Source organism: Protomyctophum parallelum (assembly GCF_964188405.1).
Source record: "Protomyctophum parallelum genome assembly, chromosome: 21".
Classification (NCBI taxonomy): Eukaryota; Metazoa; Chordata; class Actinopteri; order Myctophiformes; family Myctophidae; genus Protomyctophum; species Protomyctophum parallelum.
In genome coordinates this window covers 30,014,709-30,039,170 of record NC_139713.1, presented here as the reverse complement: position 1 = coordinate 30,039,170, position 24,462 = coordinate 30,014,709, and the positions used below count along the sequence as shown (strand labels likewise).

Genomic DNA, 24,462 nt, shown 5'->3' with positions numbered 1-24,462 from the left:
ACACACACACACACACACACACACACACACACACACACACACACACACACACACACACACACACACACACACACACACACACACACACACACACACACACACACACACACACACAGTCAGGTATCAGGTACTGCCCTGAGGGAATAGGTTGACCTCTGCGAGCTGGTGACTGCCTAGTCAAACACTCCATTGACAGAGAGGTCATTCACTATCACACCGACCCTTTGAAAGAATACTGCTTTATCTTCAAATTGCACAGTGTAGACTGAGGATTATTGTACATTTAGACCATAAAAGTTCAGTGCCATTAAATATAGAGATAAATAACAAATGTATTTGTTGAATGACAATTAACATTTAAAAGAGCAAAATTACAGACAAAATTCTAGGAGAAACCCATATGCCAATTTTGGGGTTTGTTTTCCTGTACAGCTTAATTACAAAAAGGTAAAAACATGACAGTGTGACCTTATACAGTAGTACATTTTTATTAATAATTGATTAATAATGGCTGTGTTAGATTTAGGTGCGCAAGCATTGACAGTGGTTTTTAAACTGTACAGGAAAGCATACAAAATCGGCCTGTAGGGTTTCATGGCCCGTCAAATAACTCTGTAGATTTAACCTATGTGGAATGCCTTCAAGGTCCAGTATCCTTATGTTTGTGTACAACTCCTGCATCTTAAAAGCCATTGAGTCCTTTCCTAGGTTGTATTGTTGAGGCCAGGAGAGTGTAGAAGAGCAGAGGGCAAAGTTAGGTCATGCGTTGAAATGCCCTTAAGCCAGTGACTATACCCTAACTCCTGCAACAAGAGGCTCCTTTGGTACAAAAGATAACATTTGCACAGGCCATGAAAGCATGGCTATGCAATCTAAAGAGTCATTCACGTTGTTACCGAGTCTGCTTGGGAAGTAAAATAAAAGGACACACTTACTGTGCGTTATAATTTATTTTGTCCTACACTATGACAGCACTGTTGAGAGTATCTCCCACAATTTTCTTTCCCTGTAACTATATCTTATCTGCTGCCTTTGACGACTGAATTTCTCCCGCAGAATCTTTATCTTATCTTTCATTGAGAGCAACAGAGATTTGTAAAACGTCAGTTCCACTACGTAAAACATGAAGTTATGTGAGGTTAAATATTTAGTTGTCAAGGTCACCACCAGTTCATGTGTAGATGATGTGTCAAAGGTTCTAGCTTCAAAACCTACACATAACATACACAAAATGTGTATCATTTGAAAATGTTTGCACCCATATCCTGCACATCCCCACACATTAACTGACTCCAGTACCTCTTTGGTAGGGGAGAAGACAACAGCCTTCGAGTGGTGTCCCCTGTGAGTAGCAAGAGATTTTAAAAGACCTGCTTGCAAAGCAGTCGTCATCTCATCGCCCAGATCACCAGTGTCTTCCCGGTCTCTTGTGCCCCCTGGTCTGCAAGCTTGCAGCTGAATGCAGGGGGTCTTACCATCGCCAAACCTGAAGTCACCTGCCCCGGGTTCCAACTCGCTGGGTCCACCCACAGCAGACAACATGGGCTGGCAACCTTTGTCAGGAACTAGAACTGCACTCTGTCGAGTGCCTGCGTTGCACACAAGTAGGCCATAAATGGCCTACTAGTGCGCAAGCAGAGCGTGCTGCGTGCAAGACTGCAAGTACTGTCGACCGCTACGAACTTTCAAATCTCAGCCTCTCTGTAAAACATTGAAATTAAATACTAAAGTCGGGTTATAACCGGCTGTCAATCGTGACGTAATTATGATATGTTTCAATATTGGTTGGGTAACAGGTAACGTATGTACTGTATGTATACATGTATGTAAGTTGTAAGTTGAAAGTACTATACTGTGGTCGGCTGGCTTTTTTATGTGCGTAAGCTCGGAGGTATATATACTGATGTTGATGGTGACGTAATTAGGATATGTTTCAATGTTGGGTGAATTAAAGGTAATGTCTGTATGTATACATGTACAGTATGTAAACTAGAACTGTAATGTCTGTATGTATAACTGTATGTAAACTAGATTTCAACCAGGGTTATAACTGGGTTTTGACTGGTACGAATGCACGTGTATGCTTGGTAGGTATTGATGGTGACGTAATTAAGGCATCAATGCCGGGTTATAACTGGCTTTTGATGGTGACGTAATAAAGATAGGTTTCAGATTACATACAACATGTACATGTATACATACAGACATTACCTTTAATTCACCCGACCCTGAAACATATCCTAATTATGTCACCATCGACAGCCAGTTATAACCAGACATTGAAACATATCTTAATTACGTCACCATCAACATCAGTATATATACCTCCGAGCATACATACGCACATAAAAAAGCCAGCCGACCACAATACTTGCGCGCTCTGCTTGCGCAAGTAATAACCTGGCCAATGTCCACTGAGGTCCCATCGGATGTCAATGTTTACAAGCCCCCACCATCACTGCTGACCATGGCGTTTAACTGGCAACATACAGATTGGAGTTATAGCCAAACAACAGCTAATGGAGAGACACTAAGCCAGTGGGCCTCCAGCGCCAACGCACTGCTGCTTTTCGACACAAAAGAGGCCCCAAGCTGCTTCGCTGCCTGATGGAACACCTATAACAAACCCAGACCTGGCCGTTGCAGTGTGTAGTGTGCAGTTGCAGTTCTTGACAGGTTCCCCCACTCACACTATCGATCGTCCATCTTAACCCATTCTGAACGGGCACCCATTTTGGTGTCAGCATCATGTTATGCTTTAGCTATTTAAAAATAGCAGATCTACAAGCTCATATCGCGCCACCGAGTGGCGCGATACGAGCTTGTAGGTCTGCTATTTTTGAAAAATCGAAGAGCGACTGACATTTTTAGAATCTGATCTCAGGTCAGAATGGGTTCATCAGACCAGTGTGTGTCCGGCGGAAACCTCGTATGAATCTGATCTCAGGTCAGAATGGGATAAAGCACCCGTCCGTGGTGCCGCCGGTAGAGGAGAATCCTGTCAAGAGGTGGAACTTTCCAAAGGCCAAATGGCAGTCATTTACGGAGAACCAGGGTCACCTGAGTGTACAAGGAAAGATATCTAGCCTGAGCCTCCTCCGGCATGTCCACCAGCAGGCTAGCTCCCGGGAAGAAGTGAATGCAGCGACGGCAATGGCACTGGACAGCACCCGAAAGGCAAGGTCGTTGAGTCAGTTGATTGTTTTATGGATAAAATTAAGTTTGAAGCTAAATATGGGTTTGTATAGGGAAGGGGCGGGGCAGCATGAATATCTAAATAGCCTACTGAATCAAGCAACTTAAAAACTGTCTGGGGTGTTCACATAAGCCTGAGTAGAAATGACCAAAAGTTTTTTTGAAAGTGAAATATCCCCATAAGTATTTAGTTGACAACAAAGCCGCATTGTGAGCTTTCCGCTACCAGGAGTTGGCTGGATTGATGAAAAGACTGCCTGAGTCTTGAACTTCAAATCTCTGCTATGAGAGGTACATAACTTACCACTGCAACACCGTGTTTTGTATTTTGGCCATTGTCTTACATACTTTTTAGTTAAGATTAAAGCCAGGCACAAACTTGGAAAAAACGACATTCATGGTTTTAAACCTTCTCTTTACAATGCAATGGCAGATCATCTGCACCAAGGCGGCAGAGGCATGGTGCAGATGCTGGTGACAAACTGGTAACCAAGCTAGAATCAGGGCACCCTCTCTAGACCCACATACTGACGTTGACGTGCACAAAAACACGATATAATACACAAAATAACATTTTGAATGAGCAAAAATGAAATAAATAATAGATAAATAGGAAGTGTGTTCTCACGCCCAATACATGAGAGTTGGAAGCTCTACAAATAGGAATATTACTATTCCTTATTGCGACCACAGGTCGCAACTATGGAATCAAGCATTTCAGGTCAGTGTGTTGGGTCGGTTGGTCACCCCAGGTCATCGTGACATCACGTGACATTAGCCCCTAATCCCATATATGGTGCCCAGCCCAGGTCATCGTGACATCACATGACATCATCAGGGATGGATATGCGACCTGCTGTCGCAGTTAAGCCCATATATGGAGATCCATGATTAACTATGAAACCTTGCGTTTTTTGTCACGTCACTCACAAGCCCCATACATGGGGAAAGCCCCCATGTATTGTGCCCAGGTCACATGACATCACTATGACATAGGTCTCGTGGAGTTATCAATATTAGTATATGGTTATATGTCAGAACCTGTTCTATTGATCCTTCCCCATCCATCCATCCTTCCTCTTCCTCCCTTATGGCCGATACCTGTCCATTTAAACTCTAGACGGGCTTGCCACAAAGTTATTTGTGCAGCAGAGCCCGGCAGCCGGCAAAAACTCAACAGGCCCGAAAGTTAAGGCCCGGCCCGGCCCTACCTGGGCCCTCATCAAACCCTGTACACTGAAGACACTGCCACCCTTAGATCTCCATATATGGAGCTGACCTGTTCTGACATTCCATATGTTGATCTGACCTCATCAAACCCTGTAGACTCAAGACATGCTCCATATATGGCCAGTGCTCGAGGTCGCTTCTTGCCCTCAGGCGTCTTACTGGTATTATAAGTAGTATAGGGTCAGCAATGTGAAAAGTATAGGTAATTACTATAGGTGATGACACTATCTATTGCACATGCAAATTAGAAATATAGCAGGTTATTATACCCAACAGGTTATTAGATATATAAATATCCTATGATAATTAGTATGACCTTTTTGCTAAAATATTCCTATTCAAGGTTAGAACGCATGTTGGAGACCTACCTCTCTGTGTTCATTGACACTGAGAAACAATGGGAGACTCAAAATAACACTGAGCATTTTGCTTCTGCAATGTCAAGGTGAAGGAGGGGACCAAACTACTAAACTACTAAAAGTCTCACAGAGTGATTTCAAGTGTCCTGGAGAGAGAAAAGGCTGTGTCGCAACATCAGCCGTCAAGAGCAAACCCATTGAAGAAGACATGAAGAGAAAAGAAGAGGGTGGCCAAAGATTGAGGAACAAGCCAATGGGAGAGGGAGGGGGGAATGAAGAGTTAACATGGGAAAGATAAACTAATAAATAAGAGCACTGTATGTGGCGTGAGCAGCAGATGGAGAATGTAGATCTGTCAGGAGGGACAAACTGAGACTGAAAGAAATCCCCGGGTGAAATATGTGCGCTTGAGGGTGAATTTAACATCAGTTATACACACATTGGCAAGGTGTATGGTATGTAAGGTGTATGTCAAGGTGTATGCACATTGCAAGGGGCATATTTGGACAGATCTCTATTGGAGTTGCTTTGAGGGTAGCACATTGCTCAAAAACAACATTAAGTATTTGTATGTGTGCACTCGCAGTGTGAAGCGGGTGGGGGTCAGCAGCCGGGCAGGCTAGAATGACCTGCCATGTCAGAGGTCTCCTTTGGAGGCTGGATGGCTGACTGAAAGCAAAAGCAAAAAGCAGTGCACTGGACGAGGCCCTAATGATCACAACTCAGGCTCTCGCCTTTTTAATTACTCAACCAGGCCTGACTGAGGAGCACAAAGCTCTCCAACCCCCAGAATGGAGTGGCAAGGATGAAAAAAATAAATAAATAAAAAGGCCAATTCCCTCAGACGGATGCCCTCTGAACCTTGCAGCCTAATGCAGGCCTCTCCACAGTCCCTGCTGCTGCGCGACCGCTGCATTGTGCTTGAAGAGGAGGAGAGTGTGCAAAACAAGGCTGCCACCACCAGTGTCATGGTCCACGGGCCATGAGAAAAGCTCTCTGGTCAAGAGCTCTTCTATGACGCAAGCACCCCACTGTTCACTCTGTCACTTGAACATCATTTGACCAAATTATACACAAAATATGACAAAATCTCCAGCTGTCTCCATCTCCAACTACATTTTAACCACAGGCCTGAGAACATTAGTTTAGCCAACATGTCTTTCAACTCACCTAGCTGCTTCTCCACACAAGATGATGTTAATATAGCCCAAGGCCCCTGTCAGTCATGTGGCCCATCAGTCACCCTTCATCTGGTGAATCTGACTTTATCTTAATGAGCTGTTGTTATTCCGATGAATGAATGAAGACTGCTTCCATTCAGAACACAACAAAACAAACATTGTCCCATTACCTCAGCAGTCACCACTTCTGATCTGCTACTGAGCAGTCAGAGGTGGCCTGCATGCCCACAATGCAAAATCCTGTTGATGGTTTTTACTGTGACTTTGAGGATCAAAGACATTTCCCCCTCATATTCTAATGACATCTCTTAGTGTTAACCACTTTTTTAAGTCAATACAATATTATTTTAGTATGTTAAAACAATATAATGAACACATTATTGGTGGTTGAAGGTGCATGGGCTCCCTGCTCTTCTATTGAGACTATTTATTCCACTACAGGCTGACAAGTTTGCATGAAATTCAAAAGGAAATATTTCACCTTGCCAAATTATCTCTGTTAAAACGAAATCCTGGCACTCGTGCGGGGGATTTGGGTTCAAATCCCAGGTAGGACATGAAAGGCACAGATTGAAGCTGAAAATCATTTTTAACCCCGGCGTCCCTGTTTTGGGCAGATTTATATTTATATTTTCAAAATGATCAGATCTACAAGCTCACGACGCATCACGATGCCTCATAATAGACTAGTCTTTTTTAATGTTTGAACAGGACTGAAGTGGTTAGGATAATTCACAAGGAGTGCATGGCCTCTTGTTCAGCACCTGATCCCGTGAAGACACACTGCTATACTCAGACAGAATGGTGTGACCTGGGGGTGCTACCCGCATTGTGGGCTCCCATTGTTACATCACATTCTTGCCTGTACTGCTGGACAGGGACACGGAGGAGGAATGAAGAGTGCATGTGTGTGGTGGGGGTGTTATTCCAGACATCCTGTTCTTATTGTCAACCACCCCAGGCTGACCACTGCTCAACATGTCAGGCTGAAAGAGAACAAAATGGGGGCCCAGATTCCGTTGTGCGCCACCGGGAGAGATCACACACAGAGAGTGTGGTCCTGGTTTGGACCATCTAACCACTGAGGCTTAGCATTTTACATCTACCAGGGCATGACTAATGAAGCATTGAAATAATTAGGTTTCATAGTGGCAGTTTATACAGACAGACAGACAGACAGACAGACAGAAAGAAATGTCCAGCATTATTTGGAGAGAGAAGAAAGTAGAGATAATAATGCTACTTTTTATGTGGCTAGTGGTTTTGGCAATGATTAACAAAATGAATGATTAACTCTTATTGTACATACTTGACTCTATATATTAGCAATTGAATTAACCTACATTAATTCTAAATGCATGTAGCATAAATGATACCATAATATAATACATTGTATTAAATATAACATACAAATAATAAATGATACAATGAAGCTGAATGAAGATTTTATATAAAATTCTTCAATGAACAATGAAATTGAGAATATTTCAAATGTACCAGATTAGAAGTAGGCTGTCTGACACTTCAGACATATTTTGTACTACAGCGCCCTCTTGTGGTTGACATCTGTCAAAGCAAACAAAAAACATGGTCTCTAGACAACAGTGCTGGGAGAAACACTGCAGCGCTAATGGTTACAAAGACAACAGTGACATTATATTAAAACAAAGAAAGACTGTGTGGCTTAGGTCACAGAACACAGAAAAACAACAACTTTAAAGCTAAATTCTTTGACTTCCTTTTTTTGTTTTTGTGAAAGTGCAAACTGCAAAAAATGCATATAAGGTGACTCTTAAGAAACAGAAATAACACTAGACTTCCTGAGTCAGATTCTATTCTGTTGGTTTGGTGATTGCTCCTCCTCTCAATGACTCCTCCTGATTCAATATCAATATAAAAATACAATTTCTAGGGCTGGGTATCATTTGGAAAATGCCGGTGATATATCGGAATATAGTACCTTTGAAGTTGAAGTTATGACAATAGCATATTAGTACCTTATTTGAATATAAACAATGTAACTGGAACTGTTCATGTTTGTAGCAATCCAATCGCTGAAACAGCAAAAAAATATTTAACACTTAATAAATTATTCATTCCAAAAGCAATTTAAACGTAAACAGTCGAGCTAACAAAACAAACATCATAACCGAATAGAAATTCAGATTGTAAGCAAAGTATTTTAAATGTCTTAAAGACAGAAAGCACTTCAATGTTCAACTTATATTTTGTTCAATAACTAATGCCCAATAAAACTCACAGTAATAGCATTCATACACAGCAGCTACGTTTGTTGCAGAGAACTGTCCAGAAATGCCGGTATAAAAGGTCAATCACGTCAGGTGTTGTGTGGATATGAAAAGAATACATATCTTACATATGGTAAGGTAGATTGACTGCAGGATTCATTTGAATGGCATGGTTATGCTGCTACTTGGCATCTTATTGATTCAATCCATTTTCAAAGAAAGATAGTACAGCGTACCGGTACCCACTACCCAGCCCTAATATTCACAAGTGTCTACAGTACATACTGTACAGTGTACAGCAACATCATTTCCAAGGGCAAAAGACGTGTCATCTTATAACAGTCATAATGTCACTGCCGTAAAACACCTCCTAGAGGATTTTATGACGCCGAGGAATAATGGTCTTGCGGTAAGTCCGTCGCTCAGAGATGTTGCGTTTGACTTTGACCAGAGGTGGTGGAGCCATCTCCAGGTCCAGAGAAGGGCTAGAGTGAGACTTCTTCAGTCCTACCTCCTCATCACCCATGAAGTCTTTACACAAGGCTTTGTCAAACAGAGTGAGTTCTTTGGTGCCAACCACGGCATCAGCTGCCATATTCAGACCCTTCCAGGCCTCCAACACACGAATGTAGACCTCATACCGACATATCTATAGTGTGAACAAGAGAAGGGATACATTATTGTAACCAGTCTGCCTGGTTCTTAGCTTACGTATATGATTCATGCCATGATGACTATGTTTATGTATTTGATGTATTACCATGTTTTTTGTTCTTGCTTACTGTAAATCGCTCCGGATTAAGAGAGTCTGCTAAATGCCTAAATTGTAAATTGTTAACCGCGAAACATTTAAATTTATATTTAACCCATTCTGACCGGGCACCCATTTTGGTGTCGGCATCATGTCATGCTTTAGCTATTGAAAAATAGCAGATCTACAAGCTCATATCGCGCCACCGAGTGGCGCGATACGAGCTTGTAGGTCTGCTATTTTTAGAAAAATCGAAGAGCGACTGACATTTTTTAGAATCTGATCTCAGGTCAGAATGGGTTCATCAGACCAGTGTGTGTCCAGTCGGAAACCTCGTATGAATCTGATCTCAGGTCAGAATGGGTTAAAAAGTAGCCAGTCTCCAACTCACAACTTCACAAGCATAAAGCTTACTAGTAGTTTGAGGAAGATTTTCTTTCCACCTTGGAAGATTTTCGCCTAATAACATGCCCAAACTTGGGACACCAGGGTTAGTGGTTAATACAATACCACTAGAACAGCTGCAGTGGTTGGTGGTGGTCTCCCATAGACGTAAATACATAGGCCACATTGGCCTACGGCACATTTTATTTGTTTTATAATCATTAGATTCACTACTGTTATTATCGATTTGGTGTTGTCGACTACGAAACCTCACATTTGTATTCAACCAAATATGTTACAAATGTTTAACGACACTAACGGCTTGAATTTTATTTGAGAATTCAGCATGTTATGATTTTAATTGTTGCGAGACCAACTGTTTCCATAGACATACACGAGGCATACACGAGGGAGTCCTAAAAAAACAATCTTATCATCATAATCATCACATTCCGTGCTCAGCCAAACAAATCATCACAAATATCATTCCGGCCAATCACTTTTGGCGTTGTCACTTTTCTGCCCTCACTTTTATCGTCAATATTACTTTGCTCAGCCAATCAAATCATCGCTATGGGGTGATCAGCCAATCGAATCATCGTGGAAGACTTCTCAAGTGGAAATGGGCATGGCGTATTATATATTATTATATATATACTATATACTTATAGGGCAAAACGTGAATCTAGTCTCAGCCACGCCTTCTGCGATTTAGGCATTTAGCAGATGCTCTTTTTCAGAGTGATTTTAAAGTGCAAAGTGCCATTGATCTTTGTCAAACATCAAAGTCAGTGTCCAAGTAATTACAGTGTGTATGAAAAACAAATGCTACACTGGATAGCACATAGACAACACACATGGCATTAATCTAAATAACTTAACTTCCATCTACGGTAAATAGTAAATGAGCATGAAGGGCAGATGCAAATTGAAGTGTTAGGACATAAGAGTTGGGGTTTCAGCTCTTAATTGCACAACATTGCCAGGAGAAATATCAAGCCACATGTCAAAGTAAAAGTGTCATTTTTGGTTTTGACATCGTTATGTCAGTGGCTTTTCAGACAACATACTCATGTATGTACATACACACTGGCGGGCCAACTCTATTTCCACAACATTGTTATTCATAATATTGTATGCACATTTACTTGAGAACACACACCCACCTCCACAGTATTTACATGTACACACAGTCTCACAACACTTATAGTACAGTACATAGGGCTGTCACGATTATGGAATTTTACTTGACAATGAATTGTCGCTCAAATAATTGCGATTATGTCTTTAATCGTGTTTCTGTTGCGGAACATTATGAATTAATAAAACATAATTGATAAAAAACTGTTTCACTTTCAGGCTTTGTAAACGAAAGGTGCACATGGCAGATATGACAAATAAATTACATAATTTAACTAGAACTGGGCTCGCTGAAAACCCGCCATGTGATGTAGAGTAGAAAATTCCCTGATCCAGTGATGATGGATGGTTAGGTATTCCAAGCTGATGTGTTTTTAAACGTGTTATATGCACTGTTTTATTGGTTTTACTCTTTTAATTGTTTTTTCTAATAAAGTTGTCCTTTTTCTTGCCCCCCCCCCCCTGCCCCCACACATGTAAAGTGTCTTTGAGTGTCATGAAAAGCGCTATATAAGTCCCAGATATTATTATTATTATTCAACTCTGACACACAGGAAGCGGCAGAGGTTTGAATGCGTTGTTATTGGAACCACCTGTGTGAATCTAGAGATCTGACCCTTCCTTATGCAAAGACAAAATAAAAAATACAAGCCTAGATGACAGCATAAAGCTGAACATTTCTAGCACAAAGTATGTGGAAGTAGTTAAGATGCCAAAAAGAAGTTGCTGTAGCAGCGAGCCCACAGTAACGTTATATTTTATATGAATAGAAAAGTCATCAAAACACTAGTTGAGTTCCACTACTTTTGAAAATATTATATAACAATGATTATTTATTTTCTACAAGGAAATTATTATTATGATTAAGTTTTATCTCAAATAATTACGATTAGGCGATTACCTGTATGTAAAAATCACACCTGTGTGAAGTGAGGGGCGCTCTTATCATCATACATCATCATGATGTAAAATAGACACTATGCCTATTTGCTCAGACACTATGATGTAAAATTCTCCTTTCATTGTCAATGTGAATGTAATGTTTGTGTAGGACGGAAATCTACACTAATAGCTGAATATAGGAGGGGCTAGCGCCCCTCAAAAATGGTGACAGGCCTAACAGTACCTCATGCTGCAGGTAGTCCTCTCTGACGCGGCTTTCCTCCAGTTCTTTGGCTTTGGCCCGTCTGCCTTCTGGGAGGTTCTGGCGCAGGAATGTCAGATCATTGTGGAAGGACTCCAGCATTCCTTCATGAGACTGCAGCTGACGCTCCTGAGTGAAGATATCACACAACATAGAATCGTGTACGCCTTAATAGTCATGATGAATACTTCATGTTTTACAGTAAAGTAGTATATTGTCATGAAGGAATGTCAACGATCTATGAAAAGTCAAGCAGCCCTGCAAGAAATAAAGTTGCTCAGATCAGGGACAATTTGAAATGGATGGAATAGATTGTAACACAAGATGATAACGTATATGTTTACCAATTTAGTACGACATGAAGAAATGCAAAAAGGTTCAAACAAAGAAGAGAAAGTACCAATGTTTGTGCAGACTGTGAGGCAGGTAGGATGGGTCTACAGAACCTCCTCTGGGAGCCTACAGCAGCAGGGAAGGGAGGTGAGGAGTTGAGAGCCGACACCAAGTTCATACGGTTGATCCAAGAGCTCATCTCTGCTCTGGACCTGTGGAGGATTAGACAAGAAGAAATTTACCCTGGCTACAACGCTAGCTGTTTAGTGACATTTTTATAGCATGGCTTCTAGGGGCAAAGACATTTAGAATAGTGTTTGTGTGTCTGTGGCTAATCTCGCAAAAAACAATAAAGAGATCAGCGGCAAATATCATGTATACTCTATTTTTCACATTGTGAATATCTGACACATTTTGTGAATTCCTAATCTCAGATCCAATCCATTATCATCATCAATCATACATCATCCCCCCATATTTGGGCAAGTTTGTCATTGATATGACTTAATCAACATCATGTCAGAGATCCACAGGGAAGCCACACACATTTAATATCAATTGACTCTGTATCATCGCTGTTGTCACAATATTGCCGGTGTAAATACACAGCATGCAGACGCCTTCCAGCGGACACTTACGAGGCTTGAAAGAGGAAGACCCTCCAGTCAGCAGTCTGCAAACGGAAGACATGTGGTTTCTTGGTGTAGTTGATCGCTTGCTCAGCCAAGGCATGATGCACGCTCACCACGTCCTCTGTGCTGTGGTACTCCTTCTTATACTCATCCTGACACACACACACACACGCGCGCACACACACACACACACACACACACACACACACACACACACACAGGGGGGGGGGGTATGCTGTGAAATCCCGAGTTTAAGCTAAAGAAACTCGTCACCAATTTTCAACCATATCTTCATATAATTCGTTTTCTTCACTAATAGATGTTACTATTTCTGTCTACTCGCTCTGGGTCTCAGGGGTGGGCTGAACTGGGTAGTTTGGAAATGTGTCTCCAAGCTAATGGAAAGTACAGGCTTTAGGTGTTTTCACACGGGAAGAAACTGAGGCACCTAGCAATTCATTTTCAGTGCCCTCCCGCAGCAACAGTCGAAAATGTGTTTTTCTATGCGACGCGTAGGGACGCGTCTACTCACGTAGTCTCACGTAGCCATACAACTATTCCACAATCTCCGAATGCTATATAGAGTCTGGACCTATAGCCCCCATGAGCTGAGTAACGGAAGCTGCCATTTCCGTTCACGAAAATATATATTTTTATTTCCTTTTCTGCTAAGCAACAAGCTATAGCCTATGTTCTTGTTCGCTAAACTAAATGCATGTTCACCAACCTTAATGCATGTTCGCCAAACTAGATGCATGTTCGCCAACCTTAATGCATGTTCGCCAACCTTAATGCATGTTCGCCAACCTTAATGCATGTTAGGATTAACGGGACTTCGGATCTATGGGCACGGCAGTCACCCACATAGAGCATGTAGACAGAATTGGTATTGTCCGATAATAGAGTGCAGATTTTGTTAAATATTCCTAACTCTTGAGAGTTATACCTTAAGGGTCCAGAATGGAGATGTGTTGTTGTTAAACAGTACCTTGTGCAAGTATGGAGATATGTTGTTAAATACCTTGTGCAAGTAGAGGACCATTCCCCTCATCACCCCGTAGAAGGTTTTCCAGCTCCTCTTGCCCCAGGGAGCTGGCAGAAAGGTTAAATGATGGTTACTGTAAAATAGCTTTGGCAAATAGACAAAGTCTGCTGGCTACTGTGGCTAGTGGCTATCTGTCTACACCAGCATGCCTGTTAAGAGCACGAGGACCAGACACGATTGAAGTTTCACAGTATTTATTCAGGCTTTAACGGGTGATCGGAAACATGGTGGTGATGGTAATGGGGATTTAATATAATGCATCACAACTCGGCACATAGCCGTGGGGTGGGGTTCCCACAGTACACTTCACCAGGCAAAGACAAATGTTTGTCTGTGGATACCATCTGGGCCTATGTAGGCCGGCAGATATACCGCCACAGGTGTGCCGATTTAGTATCAGATAGGGCCCCACCCACCATGTGAGGATTAGCTGCCACTCCACCTCACTCTCTTCCAAAGAGCGAGTGGGTTTTGTACAGTTACGTACAGTAAATGTTCATTTAACTCTTAAGAGTGTACAAATGGAATCATTGAAGTCTAAATGTATAATTTTTTTCTACTGCAATAATGTCATTTTTCACTGAAATATCGAAGTCATCCTTTTATATATAGCATGGCAACATTTTCATGAAACAAAAACTTGCAGATAGAAAGAGGATAATTCAAGCTTTTCGTTCAGATGCAATGTTGGTGAGTTTAATACAATCAGACAGGACTTTTCCGTTTGGATGAATGGGCTGTCAAGGCCAGAAAGTAGTTTTTTGCCACTCAGTGGGCGTTCCCGCATAACTTCCAGGTACGATGTTGTCACGCGTGCCAGGCCAGCGCGCATACCCTCTATAGGCATGGGCACATCTAAGATTCCATGCGCGGCCAAAGGAAGCTGACTCCCGGGGTCTCTTCCAAAGGAAGCCGACTCCTGGGGTCTCTTCCGGCTGATTAGACAGCTGGTGGATGGAAATGAAGCTCCACCCACGCGGCAGATTGCCGCGTCGGCCAGATTCCCTGAAAAGCTTTCCCCAGCGGCATTCTGCCGCGTGAGTGGAGCTTCATTTCCATCCACCAGCGGTCTAAAAACTCGGAAATGACCTAAAACACAGCTTCTTCTGTCCGCGCATGGAAGTTCAAGTGTGCCCAGGCTGTTTTGGAAACACATTGCAGACACGCCCACACATTCAAGGGTGTGTCCCATTTTTCTGCATGACTATAGAATTAACATCTCAATCAACTTGCTCCACCTGTTTTAATAGTGTGTTTGGAAAAGTATGGATTTTGGCCGACACACCTATTTTGGGTATATCATTATAAGCAAAACATATCATTTTCTTTTCTTTTTATATTCAAAGGGACCTTTTAAATACATTTTAATATTATTTATAAAAATAATAATAATAATAATATTTGCTATAATTGCAGATCTACAAGCTTGCCAAATACAGTGGCTAGGTAGCTACAAAATATCTGTTTGAGTGTGTCACTCTTTGTTTGATAATGTACTGTGATGAAGCAAACTAGTGTCAGAGTATTGTATTATGTATTTACGACACCACTCACTGCGCTTGCCGTCGATGTCAGCGTGGGTCTTCCGCTGGAGGAAGCCTTGTTTGAACACCGTGGCTTTGCTGTCGTGAGGTACATCCTGGAAGGGGTTGCTCTTGCAGCGTACCGGTGCATCCTCTTTCGCATCGTCCTCCAACAACATAGAGCTCTTCAGTTCCTCCTCATCACTTCCAACGGCATGGGAGGACAGAGAGGATGACATGCATGGCAGAGAAGTTAAGTTAAATGAGGTAGGATTTCATAAGGAAGAGCATAGGGACAATCCCAGCAACAAATCAAGAGCTTTCCAATCAAACATGTCATATAGTAGTGGTTCCACTTACACAGCCCATTCCAAAGGCTCGTTCTTAATGGAGCTGTAGAGGTTCTGAAAGGAGAGGATAGATAAAAGACTGAATGAATAACCACATTCTTAATCACTATTCTGGGCATAGGTGAACATTCGGCAAACACAGTCGAACATTCTGTGAGAATAGCAGATCTAGTTGTATCTTGAAAAACATTTGAAAATAGTTCAACTAGCAGAACTACATCAACACGTTGTGAGCTTGGCTATTTGAACTATTTTTTAATGTTTTTCAAAATAGTAAAAAATTACAAATCATTTAGGGATAAGGGGTAAGGCGTGGCACAAGATATAGTAGCACTTAGTGTAGAAGGGGGAAAGGGAGGGGATCAAGTACAGACCCCAGGGGTACCCCAGTGAATAAAGTCGGCTTTAAGTGGTTAAACATTTAACCACATAAGACATATTTTTCTTTTTGTTCGGCTATTCAAAAATAGCATTGCGACACGTCACTATCCTCAAACGAGCAGATTAAAAACATCACAATGATTTCTCAAACATTAAGAGGGTGTGGGAGTTACTTTCAGTAGTTCCTTGCTGAAGTTCTGGCCTTCATCCATCCCATTCAAGTTGGACACAAAGTCTGAAGTGGACATGGCCTTCCCCACATTCTACAAACAAAAATAAAAGGTGCACAACATGATGTAACACATGTATTATCTCAATGTTTTGAAATAAATGTTTCAAGACTCACCTGTCCGTGCAAGTCACTGTTGAGAAGCATCAGGGCACATGTGAGAGTCAGCACCGTATCTGAGAGGGAAAGCCCCACATGACGGTATTATTTACTATCTCTGAACAAGAATGCACAACAGGACTATGGCTGCAACTATCAATTATCTTTGCGATTGGCTGTGGGTTCGAGTCCCAATCCCGACAAACTTTGCTGTGTGTCCTCCCCCATCTCTCTCCCCTTTCCTGTCTACCTACTGCCTAATAAAGGCAAAAAAGCAACTAAAAAAAATATATCTTGAAAATAATCAAGAGCCTCCTCCCCCATACATTATTTCATATAACAAATTATGATGTTTTTAATCAACTAAATTGATTTTACTGATAAACCACTTAAAACTTATCTTAAACTTTATCATATAACGGTGTACCACAAAATTAACAGATATACAAGCTCACACAAGCTCACTGTGTGGCCATGATTGTGACCTTGTAGATCAGCTTTTTTAATTTTTGAAACCTAAAAATAAATAAAAATAGATTGTTTCTTTAGTTTAAAATCAATAATTTAGTATAGAACTTCCACCCTTAGTCAGGACCAGAGCTCACCTGCATCGGACAAGGAGTGAGGGTTGCATTGATGGAAGCGGCAGGCGAAATGCTGCAGTACTCTCTCTCTCTCCTGGGTTTCCCCAATCAGAAGCACCACCTTCAGGAAAGACCTGAAACAAATAAGAACATGAAGAAATAATAGTTATTCCTTAATCTCTTCACAAGAGACAAGGGAATAATTATGTGTGTTAGATGGCTTAACCCATTTAGGCGTCACATCGAAATTAAAAAAGCTCTTCATGACAGTTTTCTGAAATACCCATGTTTCTGGTGCTCAATATTTCATGTCAAGGACCCCAAAATATATATGTAATAGGCCGCCGACCCCCATCTGAAGATATGTAGTTCAGTGAACCCCCCCCCCCCCCCCCCGTAGCAAAGATTTTAGTTAAAACGTTCACTCAATATACTGTATATTCAAAGATTTGAGAAACATTTTCATTCAAAAATAGCAGATCTACAAGCTCTGAGCTTGTAAATCTGCAATTTTTCAACAGCTAAAGTATAACATAATGCTTAAAACACCAAATATGAATGGGTTAACCATAATACTCACCTCAGGGAGTTGTCTAGAGTCTGTCCAGTGAAATCAAAGAATTTGAGGTATTCCTCTCCCACTGCTCGACTGAAGTTGTTGCTACATAAAGAAACATACCATTCTGTGATTCGTTTACATACATTACCCATGCAAATCCATGTTAAAAACATTTTTTTGTAAAAGGGTGCACAAAGATGTAATTTGCACAAATTGATGTAAGACGAACAAGTCCTTACTCTTTGTCCAAGTGTCGGACCACGTCTTTATGTTGAATCCTGTCCAGCCTGTAGAGCCTTTCAGCCAAGCAACAGGCCTTCTCCCTGTCCACCACTGTGTCATTCGCCACGGTTCCAGTTGGGCCTCCATTTGACACCCCGGTCTGCATTGGTGCAACCTTTCTACAATCTGCCTGTATATTCTGAGGTGAGTTTTCAGTCTGCCTCTCTTGCTGTGTGAACTCAGTCCTGGCAACATACTCCAAGACTTCAGTGTCAGGAGATTCATTTTCTGCTTGGTTCGTCTCACCAGTTCGTCTGGTCTCAGCTTGCAGCCCTGTAGGTGTTGAAGGCGTTGGAGATGGGCTACTCGTTTGCAGAAACGGGTCACTCTGCTCAGACCCTTCCATCTGCACTGGCTGTCCTGTCACTGCAGTGTGTTGCATCAGTGCGATATGTTCCGACTGTTTAGACTGTTCTGGTTGGCCTTCCTTTTCTGGTTTTTGTGACTTTTCTGTTGACTCTTCCTTTTCTGTTTTTTGTGACTTTTCTGTCGACTCTTCCTTTTCTGGTTGTTGTGACCTTTCTGGCAGCCCTCTCTTTTCTGGTTGTTCCGACTCTCCTGGCTGCTCTTCCTTTTCTGATTGTTGTGGCTGTTTTGTCAACTCTTCCTTTTCTAGTTGCCGTTCTGTCTGCTTGTCCTTTTCTGGTTGTTGTGGCTGTTCTTCCTTTTCTAGTTGTTCCGACTGTTCTTTCTTTTCCGGTTGTGGTGACTTGTCAGTCTGCTTTTCCTTTTCTGACTGTTCTCTCTGCTCTGTGTGTCTAGATTGGTCAAGAGGTTCTGGCTCCGTTGATTTGTATTCCTTGGAATATTGTGTTTGGTTTAATAACTCAAGCCAATTTGATGGCTGGAACTGCTCTGATGGTTCAGTGTTTTCTAGGTGCATGGGGTCAGAGTCTGCAGAATGTTCTGTTGTTTCTTCACAATGTTTTGTCTGCTCTGGTGGTTCTAAACAATATAGCTTTTCTGCCTGGTTATCCTGCTCTGGTTCCCCCTGACAGATTTCCGCGAGGAGCCATAGTTCTGGCTGTTGAAGGACCTCTGCTCTCTGTTCAGAATTTGACATCTGATTGACTACTTCACATGCTAGAGGCTCTACAACAGTCTCATCGGTGACGTCTGTATTTTCACGCATTTGAATATTTTCTGACCACCACCCTTCTGTCAACTTCTGAAACTCTTCCGAATGAATCGCTTGATCAGGCTTTATGATTAGTCCAATATGGTTGCTGCAATCTCCAAGCGGCTCCCTAAAAATGGGTGAGAAATATGTCTATTATTTTTTTATATAACAACGCAAATTAATAACAGCCAATGGTACAACAAGTAAGTGCAGGTCAATCGTGTTTGCCTCTTCCACCCACCTGCCCTTTTTAAATAAAGGCTTGTCACCATCATTACTGGTAGGTAATACTGCCATTGTTATTCATACAGCTTAGGTTGAGTTTAAATTAAACACACACGGGGTGCGTGGCACTCAGTTTACACACACATTTGCACTCAAAGGAGCAGAATGGAAATTACCTCTCAATCTTTTTTGTGTGCTTTATCATTCTGATAGCTACGTACAATTACATTATATGTTAATGTAAAGTATATGCATCTCTGTCAATAAAAATGTCAATCAATGAAAATATTACTCACCTTTCACATGGACCATTTAGAAAAACTGACACAGGTACTTCATTCTCTTCATGGCAGGGAATCTTTGCCACAGTCTCCTCATCTTCCCCGTTATAATTTTCAGCCTCCACTCTTCCCAGATGCTGCTCTTCAGTCTTGAGACTCTTTACTGTAGCAGAGCAAGGCTCTTGCTCCAAGTCAGTCTGCCCAGTCAGCAGAATGTGAGGCCTTTCCTGTTCCTCTTCCAGTCTTGAGTCGACCACATTCTGCCTCTCCACCCCAGGCGCAGAGTCTACATTCCCCTCCTCTGTGATCAGCAATGTCTCTGCAGATTCAACAGCTTCATCTGTTACCGACTGTCCATCCTCTTCCTCTGTATCTGCCAGTGAGACTCCTGCAAGCCCATCTGGAAATGGCAGACATTACTCGTGAGACATCAAATTAAGAAGAGAACTCAAATTAAAACATTCAAATTCGTGAAACAGAGAGGATTTTGCATAGTAGAAGTTTGCATCACTTTAAGTTGAACAATGCACTGAATTTCCATTTATATATTTAAATGTATAAAGTTTACACCTACCATCAGTATCGACACATTCTGGTAGCGTCCACACTGGATCTTCGTCTTCCTGTGGTTTTGTTTCTTCCTCCGTATTTAACATATCACATGGCTACAGATTGCAACATACAGGAGGGAGTGTTAGAGAACTTGTGATTAACATTAGGTCATCATTAGACAACAGCTGTGATCTGAGTCTCGCTCTCGCCTGACCAATACATGCACCTGGCGACGCCAACTCTGCAATAACTTAGACATACAGCATGTCCAAATGCACATCGATCTACTTTCACTCAGACAGGCTGCTGAAACACTCGCACACACACACACACACACACACACACACACACACACACACACACACACACACACACACACACACACACACACACACACACACACACACACACACACACACACACACACACACACAATGACAAAAGAACAAAATAATGAAATTTCTTTCTCTGTCTCCACATACCTGTAGCTCTACAGTTGAGTTTAGAGGCTGTTGTTCCTCTAGCCCATCATCATTCTGTGTGTCCTCTGAGGTAAAGTCAGTGTCTATGTCCACAGAGTGAATTGACAGCGAATTTGTGAGAGAAGTAGCCAGCTCAGCCAAGCTGTTGTCGACTGTGGGGTAAGGAGTCTGAGAAGAGGGGTAAGGCGTCTCAGAAGAGGGGGCAGGCATGTCCCATTGCACCGTAGCTACAGAAGGACAGGTCATGGGGTATACTGGTGAAATGATTGGACCCCACTGGCTTTCTGCCTCCTCAGGATCATCCAGGCCTTCAGCAGGTGAAAGAGCATGGGGTTGTTCTTTGCTGTGCACCTTGTTCATCTCGACTTCTTCCCAGACAATGGCTTGCTTTTGCTCACTCAGCTGTGGATGTTCCACCGGTGACCATGATTCTTTTTGAAAATGCCCATTGTCTGAATCGTACGGAATCGTGGAGAATGTGCCGTCTTCCTCCATTAGCTTCGTCTTCAGTCTGCCCTCGTGTCAGGATGTCAGGTTTTTGGTTGGGTGTGTAGCTGTGAATGCCCGACAGTTAAGAATAGTTTTCTGTTGTATGAGGGGTGGCCATCTTTTAACGATTTCATCCAAATGCTATCACATGCGACCCCTAAGTTGTGGCATGACATCCAATACAGCCCAAATGAATGAAAGATCTGTGAAGAAGAAAGGAAAACACATCAAAATCCAAAATAAATATTTATCTACATCCCAGCCTAAAACCACACTTCCCTCCATGTCCAAAACTAGACACGTGTTTGAGTTAGGTCGAGTATAACTAAACAAACTATGTGGTTTTGCCAAACTGGTTCTTTGTGAATACTTTTACCAATGTACCATTGCCACAGTTAGAAAGAACCTGTAGAATGAATTAATCTATAAGAGATACACAAATAGAATATACAGTATTCACAATAATTTAGCAGTTAGAGCAAATTACAATTAAGAAAGAAGACAAGAAACAACCACAAAAATGCATCAAGTAAACAATTTAGTAAGAAACTGTTAAACAATAGAGAATATACTGTATATCCGATGCTCACTCACCAGTTTTACAGTTTAATCAAATTTCACACAAGGAGTACTGTACCTATATTCTTTCACTTGTGACATTTAAGTGTGGCGGGAAGGATATAATGCAATGACTTTTACCAAAACGTTACAAAAGCAAATCTGCACTTCCTGGAGACAGAAATCAAGCAAGCGGTGAAAAAGAAGAGAGAGAGAGAGAGAGAGAGAGAGAGAGAGAGAGAGAGAGACAGAGACAGAGAAACACACAGACTAAAAGCCAGTGTACACTAGCAAACATTGAGAACACAGAGCAAGAGTCAAAGGGTGGGGCTGAGGGGTTTCTTTTGGTAAGTGGTTTAACGGTCTGTGTCCAATGCTTATCTTAATACCACACTGCTGAAATTGTGGTAATGGATAAAACCTGGAGAAAAGTAATTATGACATTAAATGGAGTTATCTAAACCCACAGATGTCATCTAAACACACAGGGCAACAACATGACATCAGCTAACCGTGTAGTCAATGTTAGGTTTCTGTCTGGACTCTGCGATGTGGACAGCCATCAGTGAGAATAAAAATTGTCACACACACACACACACACACACACACACACACACACACACACACACACACACACAAAAGTTTAGCACATGATGTGCCATGCAGGTTGTTTTCCTCCCCCCTCTCTTGGCCTCTTTGTCTATCTTCATTATTTTGTTGATGTCACACAACCAACATTCGAGAACAGCTTTGACCACATTTCCTGTGTGGGTGCCTGCTTCTTACTTCCTGTCAAGGTGCAACTAACTCTTAATGTCATACTGTAGTTCAATCTAGGCAAGTGGTTTTCAAACTTTATGTGTCCAAGGCACGATGGACAGGTCCAAATCGATGGACAGGTCAAAATCTCAAGGCCTGAAGTCCTAGTCTGACAACATCAATGAATGGACGAGCTATAGCTTCCAGACCGTCACCCTGCTTCACACAGCAGAAGCCATGGGATGAGTAAAATAAATAAATAAGTCATAACCTTTTATAAAGTTGTATACAGTATATTGCTATGTGCGGTTGACACAGCATCCCATTCCCAAGACACACCTGGACTCGTCTCACAGCACACCATTTGTAAATCGCGGATTTGTGGATTGTATATTTATTCATTCACGCCTTAAAGGGTTCTGTATTCTGGTTGATGTATATCTGTATCTCATATGCTCTGCTTCTGGGAGGTTTGTGATCTCAGACTCCGTTATATTATATGAATTATGAACTTTGTCTGCTTGACCTAGTACATACATCAACTACTATAGACAGACGACTGTGGTCAATGATACAAAGATGCATGTTCTATTTCCATTCAAACTGTTCCTGTCCTTGTCTCACATTTTCTGGTCACGTCATGTGTCCAATATATTCTCTACATGTGTAATAAACTTCGGAACCTGCCGTGCGATACTGCCTGCTGTCATCTTGTTCTGCGCACACGCGGGTCACCACCAGGCTCACCACCAGATATATACTGGTATATAGTGTGTATCTGTCAAATATTTTGTTTTTGGTATAGCAGCGGTTTAGAGATAGTCTTCAGTGGTGCCTAATGTTATCTTCTGCAAGCTTTTTAAAGTTTATACAAGGGTTCAGATATTCCTCTATAGTTAGATCTTACGTCATTTTTTTCACCTATAATAACATGTCCAAAATAGGGACACCAGGGTTAATGTAGTTAGAATGGGTGCTTTTGTCAGACTAGCAATATGACAATGAAACAAGTATGGTATGGTTGCATGCTAGCCTGGGTAGTTGCATGTAGCATGGCAGACTGAATCAGGCATCATTCTCTCCACACATCAAATCACAGGCCTGAGGAGATCCAGATAATACGGATCATGGACGAACGCATAGAACAACAAATAAAGATACCTAATGTCAAAAGATTAAGATTAAATATACATAATGGGGAAAAAAAGATCAGCATGACCAAACTTCAAAGAACAACATGGTTATAGAAGTAAAGTAAGAGTCAGGCTTTTGAGGACTGAAGTCTGACTTACCCTCTCCAGGCTCCTGAAAAACACATCATCATAATCAGACAGTGTGTGAGACTGTAAGTGAGTCAAGCCTTGTGGGAGGGAAAGTCTCAGCACTAGGCTTGTGTTGTACTGTAGCTCTGTCATAGTGCTGGTCTTCAGAGACACACGCGCATATGCACACACACACACACACACACACACACACACACACACACACACACACACACACACACACACACACACACACACACACACACACACACACACACACACACACACACACACACACACACACACACACACACACACACACACACACACACACACACACACACAAGAGTTATCCCTCGGAGCTGCTTGTCTCAGTAGATACTAAATATCTATTATTAGACTCTTTTTGCCTGAGGTGTCACAACTAAATACATGCAAGTCACAAGCCCCGGACTTGATGTGGTCCCCTCCTCGTCCTCCTCCTCCACTGTCCTACCTCTCCTCTCTGGATAGATCGGGATCAGACTTCCGCCTCCGCTTGCTGTTTCCAACACGGACACGCTTGAGGAAGACCGAAAGACGGGAGGAGGGGTAGAGGTAGACAGGCAAGCTGCAAGAGGCAAACAAAAAGGAGGACATGGGACTTTGTGATTGGCAGTCAGCAGCTCAGGAGCTCAGAGACACCTGAGAGGCCTGGCTGGGGCCTCCGCCCACCACAAGCCTTGAAGGCACATACATGGGGGGGACGGGGACGCGCACGCACACACACACACACACACACACACACACACACACACACACACACACACACACACACACACACACACGCTCTAGGTCAGGGGAGTGGCCTTTCTTCATTCCTGCAGCTGTAATGTGTTGTGTGTAGATTAAATATATACTATGCAAGTTATATAAACCAACAAGCCTTGGACCCAGTCTGACAGAGATGACAGGATAATGACATCACCAGCTAGATTCACTGGTGTCACCTGCTGCTTACTGTAAATCGCTCTGGATTAAGAGCATCTGCTAAATCAATGCCTACATTGTAAATTGTACTAGTGTGCTAGTAGGTAAAACTGAC

General features: G+C 42.1%; 1 protein-coding gene across 3 annotated transcripts; it reads right to left on the bottom strand.

Moving 5' to 3' along the window:
- Positions 1-7,445: 7,445 nt before the first annotated feature.
- Positions 7,446-23,946, bottom strand: LOC310878648 (uncharacterized protein). 3 transcript variants are annotated; one of them, XM_083793012.1, is made up of 18 exons: positions 23,875-23,946; positions 23,394-23,540; positions 20,311-20,940; positions 19,851-19,941; positions 19,292-19,676; positions 18,205-18,897; positions 17,608-18,168; positions 17,390-17,470; positions 16,831-16,943; positions 16,244-16,302; positions 16,071-16,160; positions 15,527-15,570; positions 15,198-15,370; positions 13,620-13,690; positions 12,605-12,750; positions 12,034-12,178; positions 11,616-11,762; positions 7,446-8,863 (listed from the first exon to the last, which is right to left on the bottom strand). In XM_083793012.1, exons 3-18 carry the CDS (start codon positions 20,803-20,805, stop codon positions 8,585-8,587), a joined length of 3,573 nt encoding a protein of 1,190 aa, XP_083649138.1. In that variant the 5' UTR covers positions 20,806-20,940; positions 23,394-23,540; positions 23,875-23,946; the 3' UTR covers positions 7,446-8,584. The 3 variants fall into 3 exon arrangements, with proteins under 3 accessions (XP_083649138.1, XP_083649136.1, XP_083649137.1); XM_083793010.1 differs by having other exon boundaries at positions 7,447-8,863; positions 17,608-18,897; XM_083793011.1 differs by having other exon boundaries at positions 7,447-8,863; positions 17,608-18,897; positions 20,311-21,002; positions 23,409-23,540.
- Between the last annotated feature and the right edge of the window lie 516 nt (positions 23,947-24,462).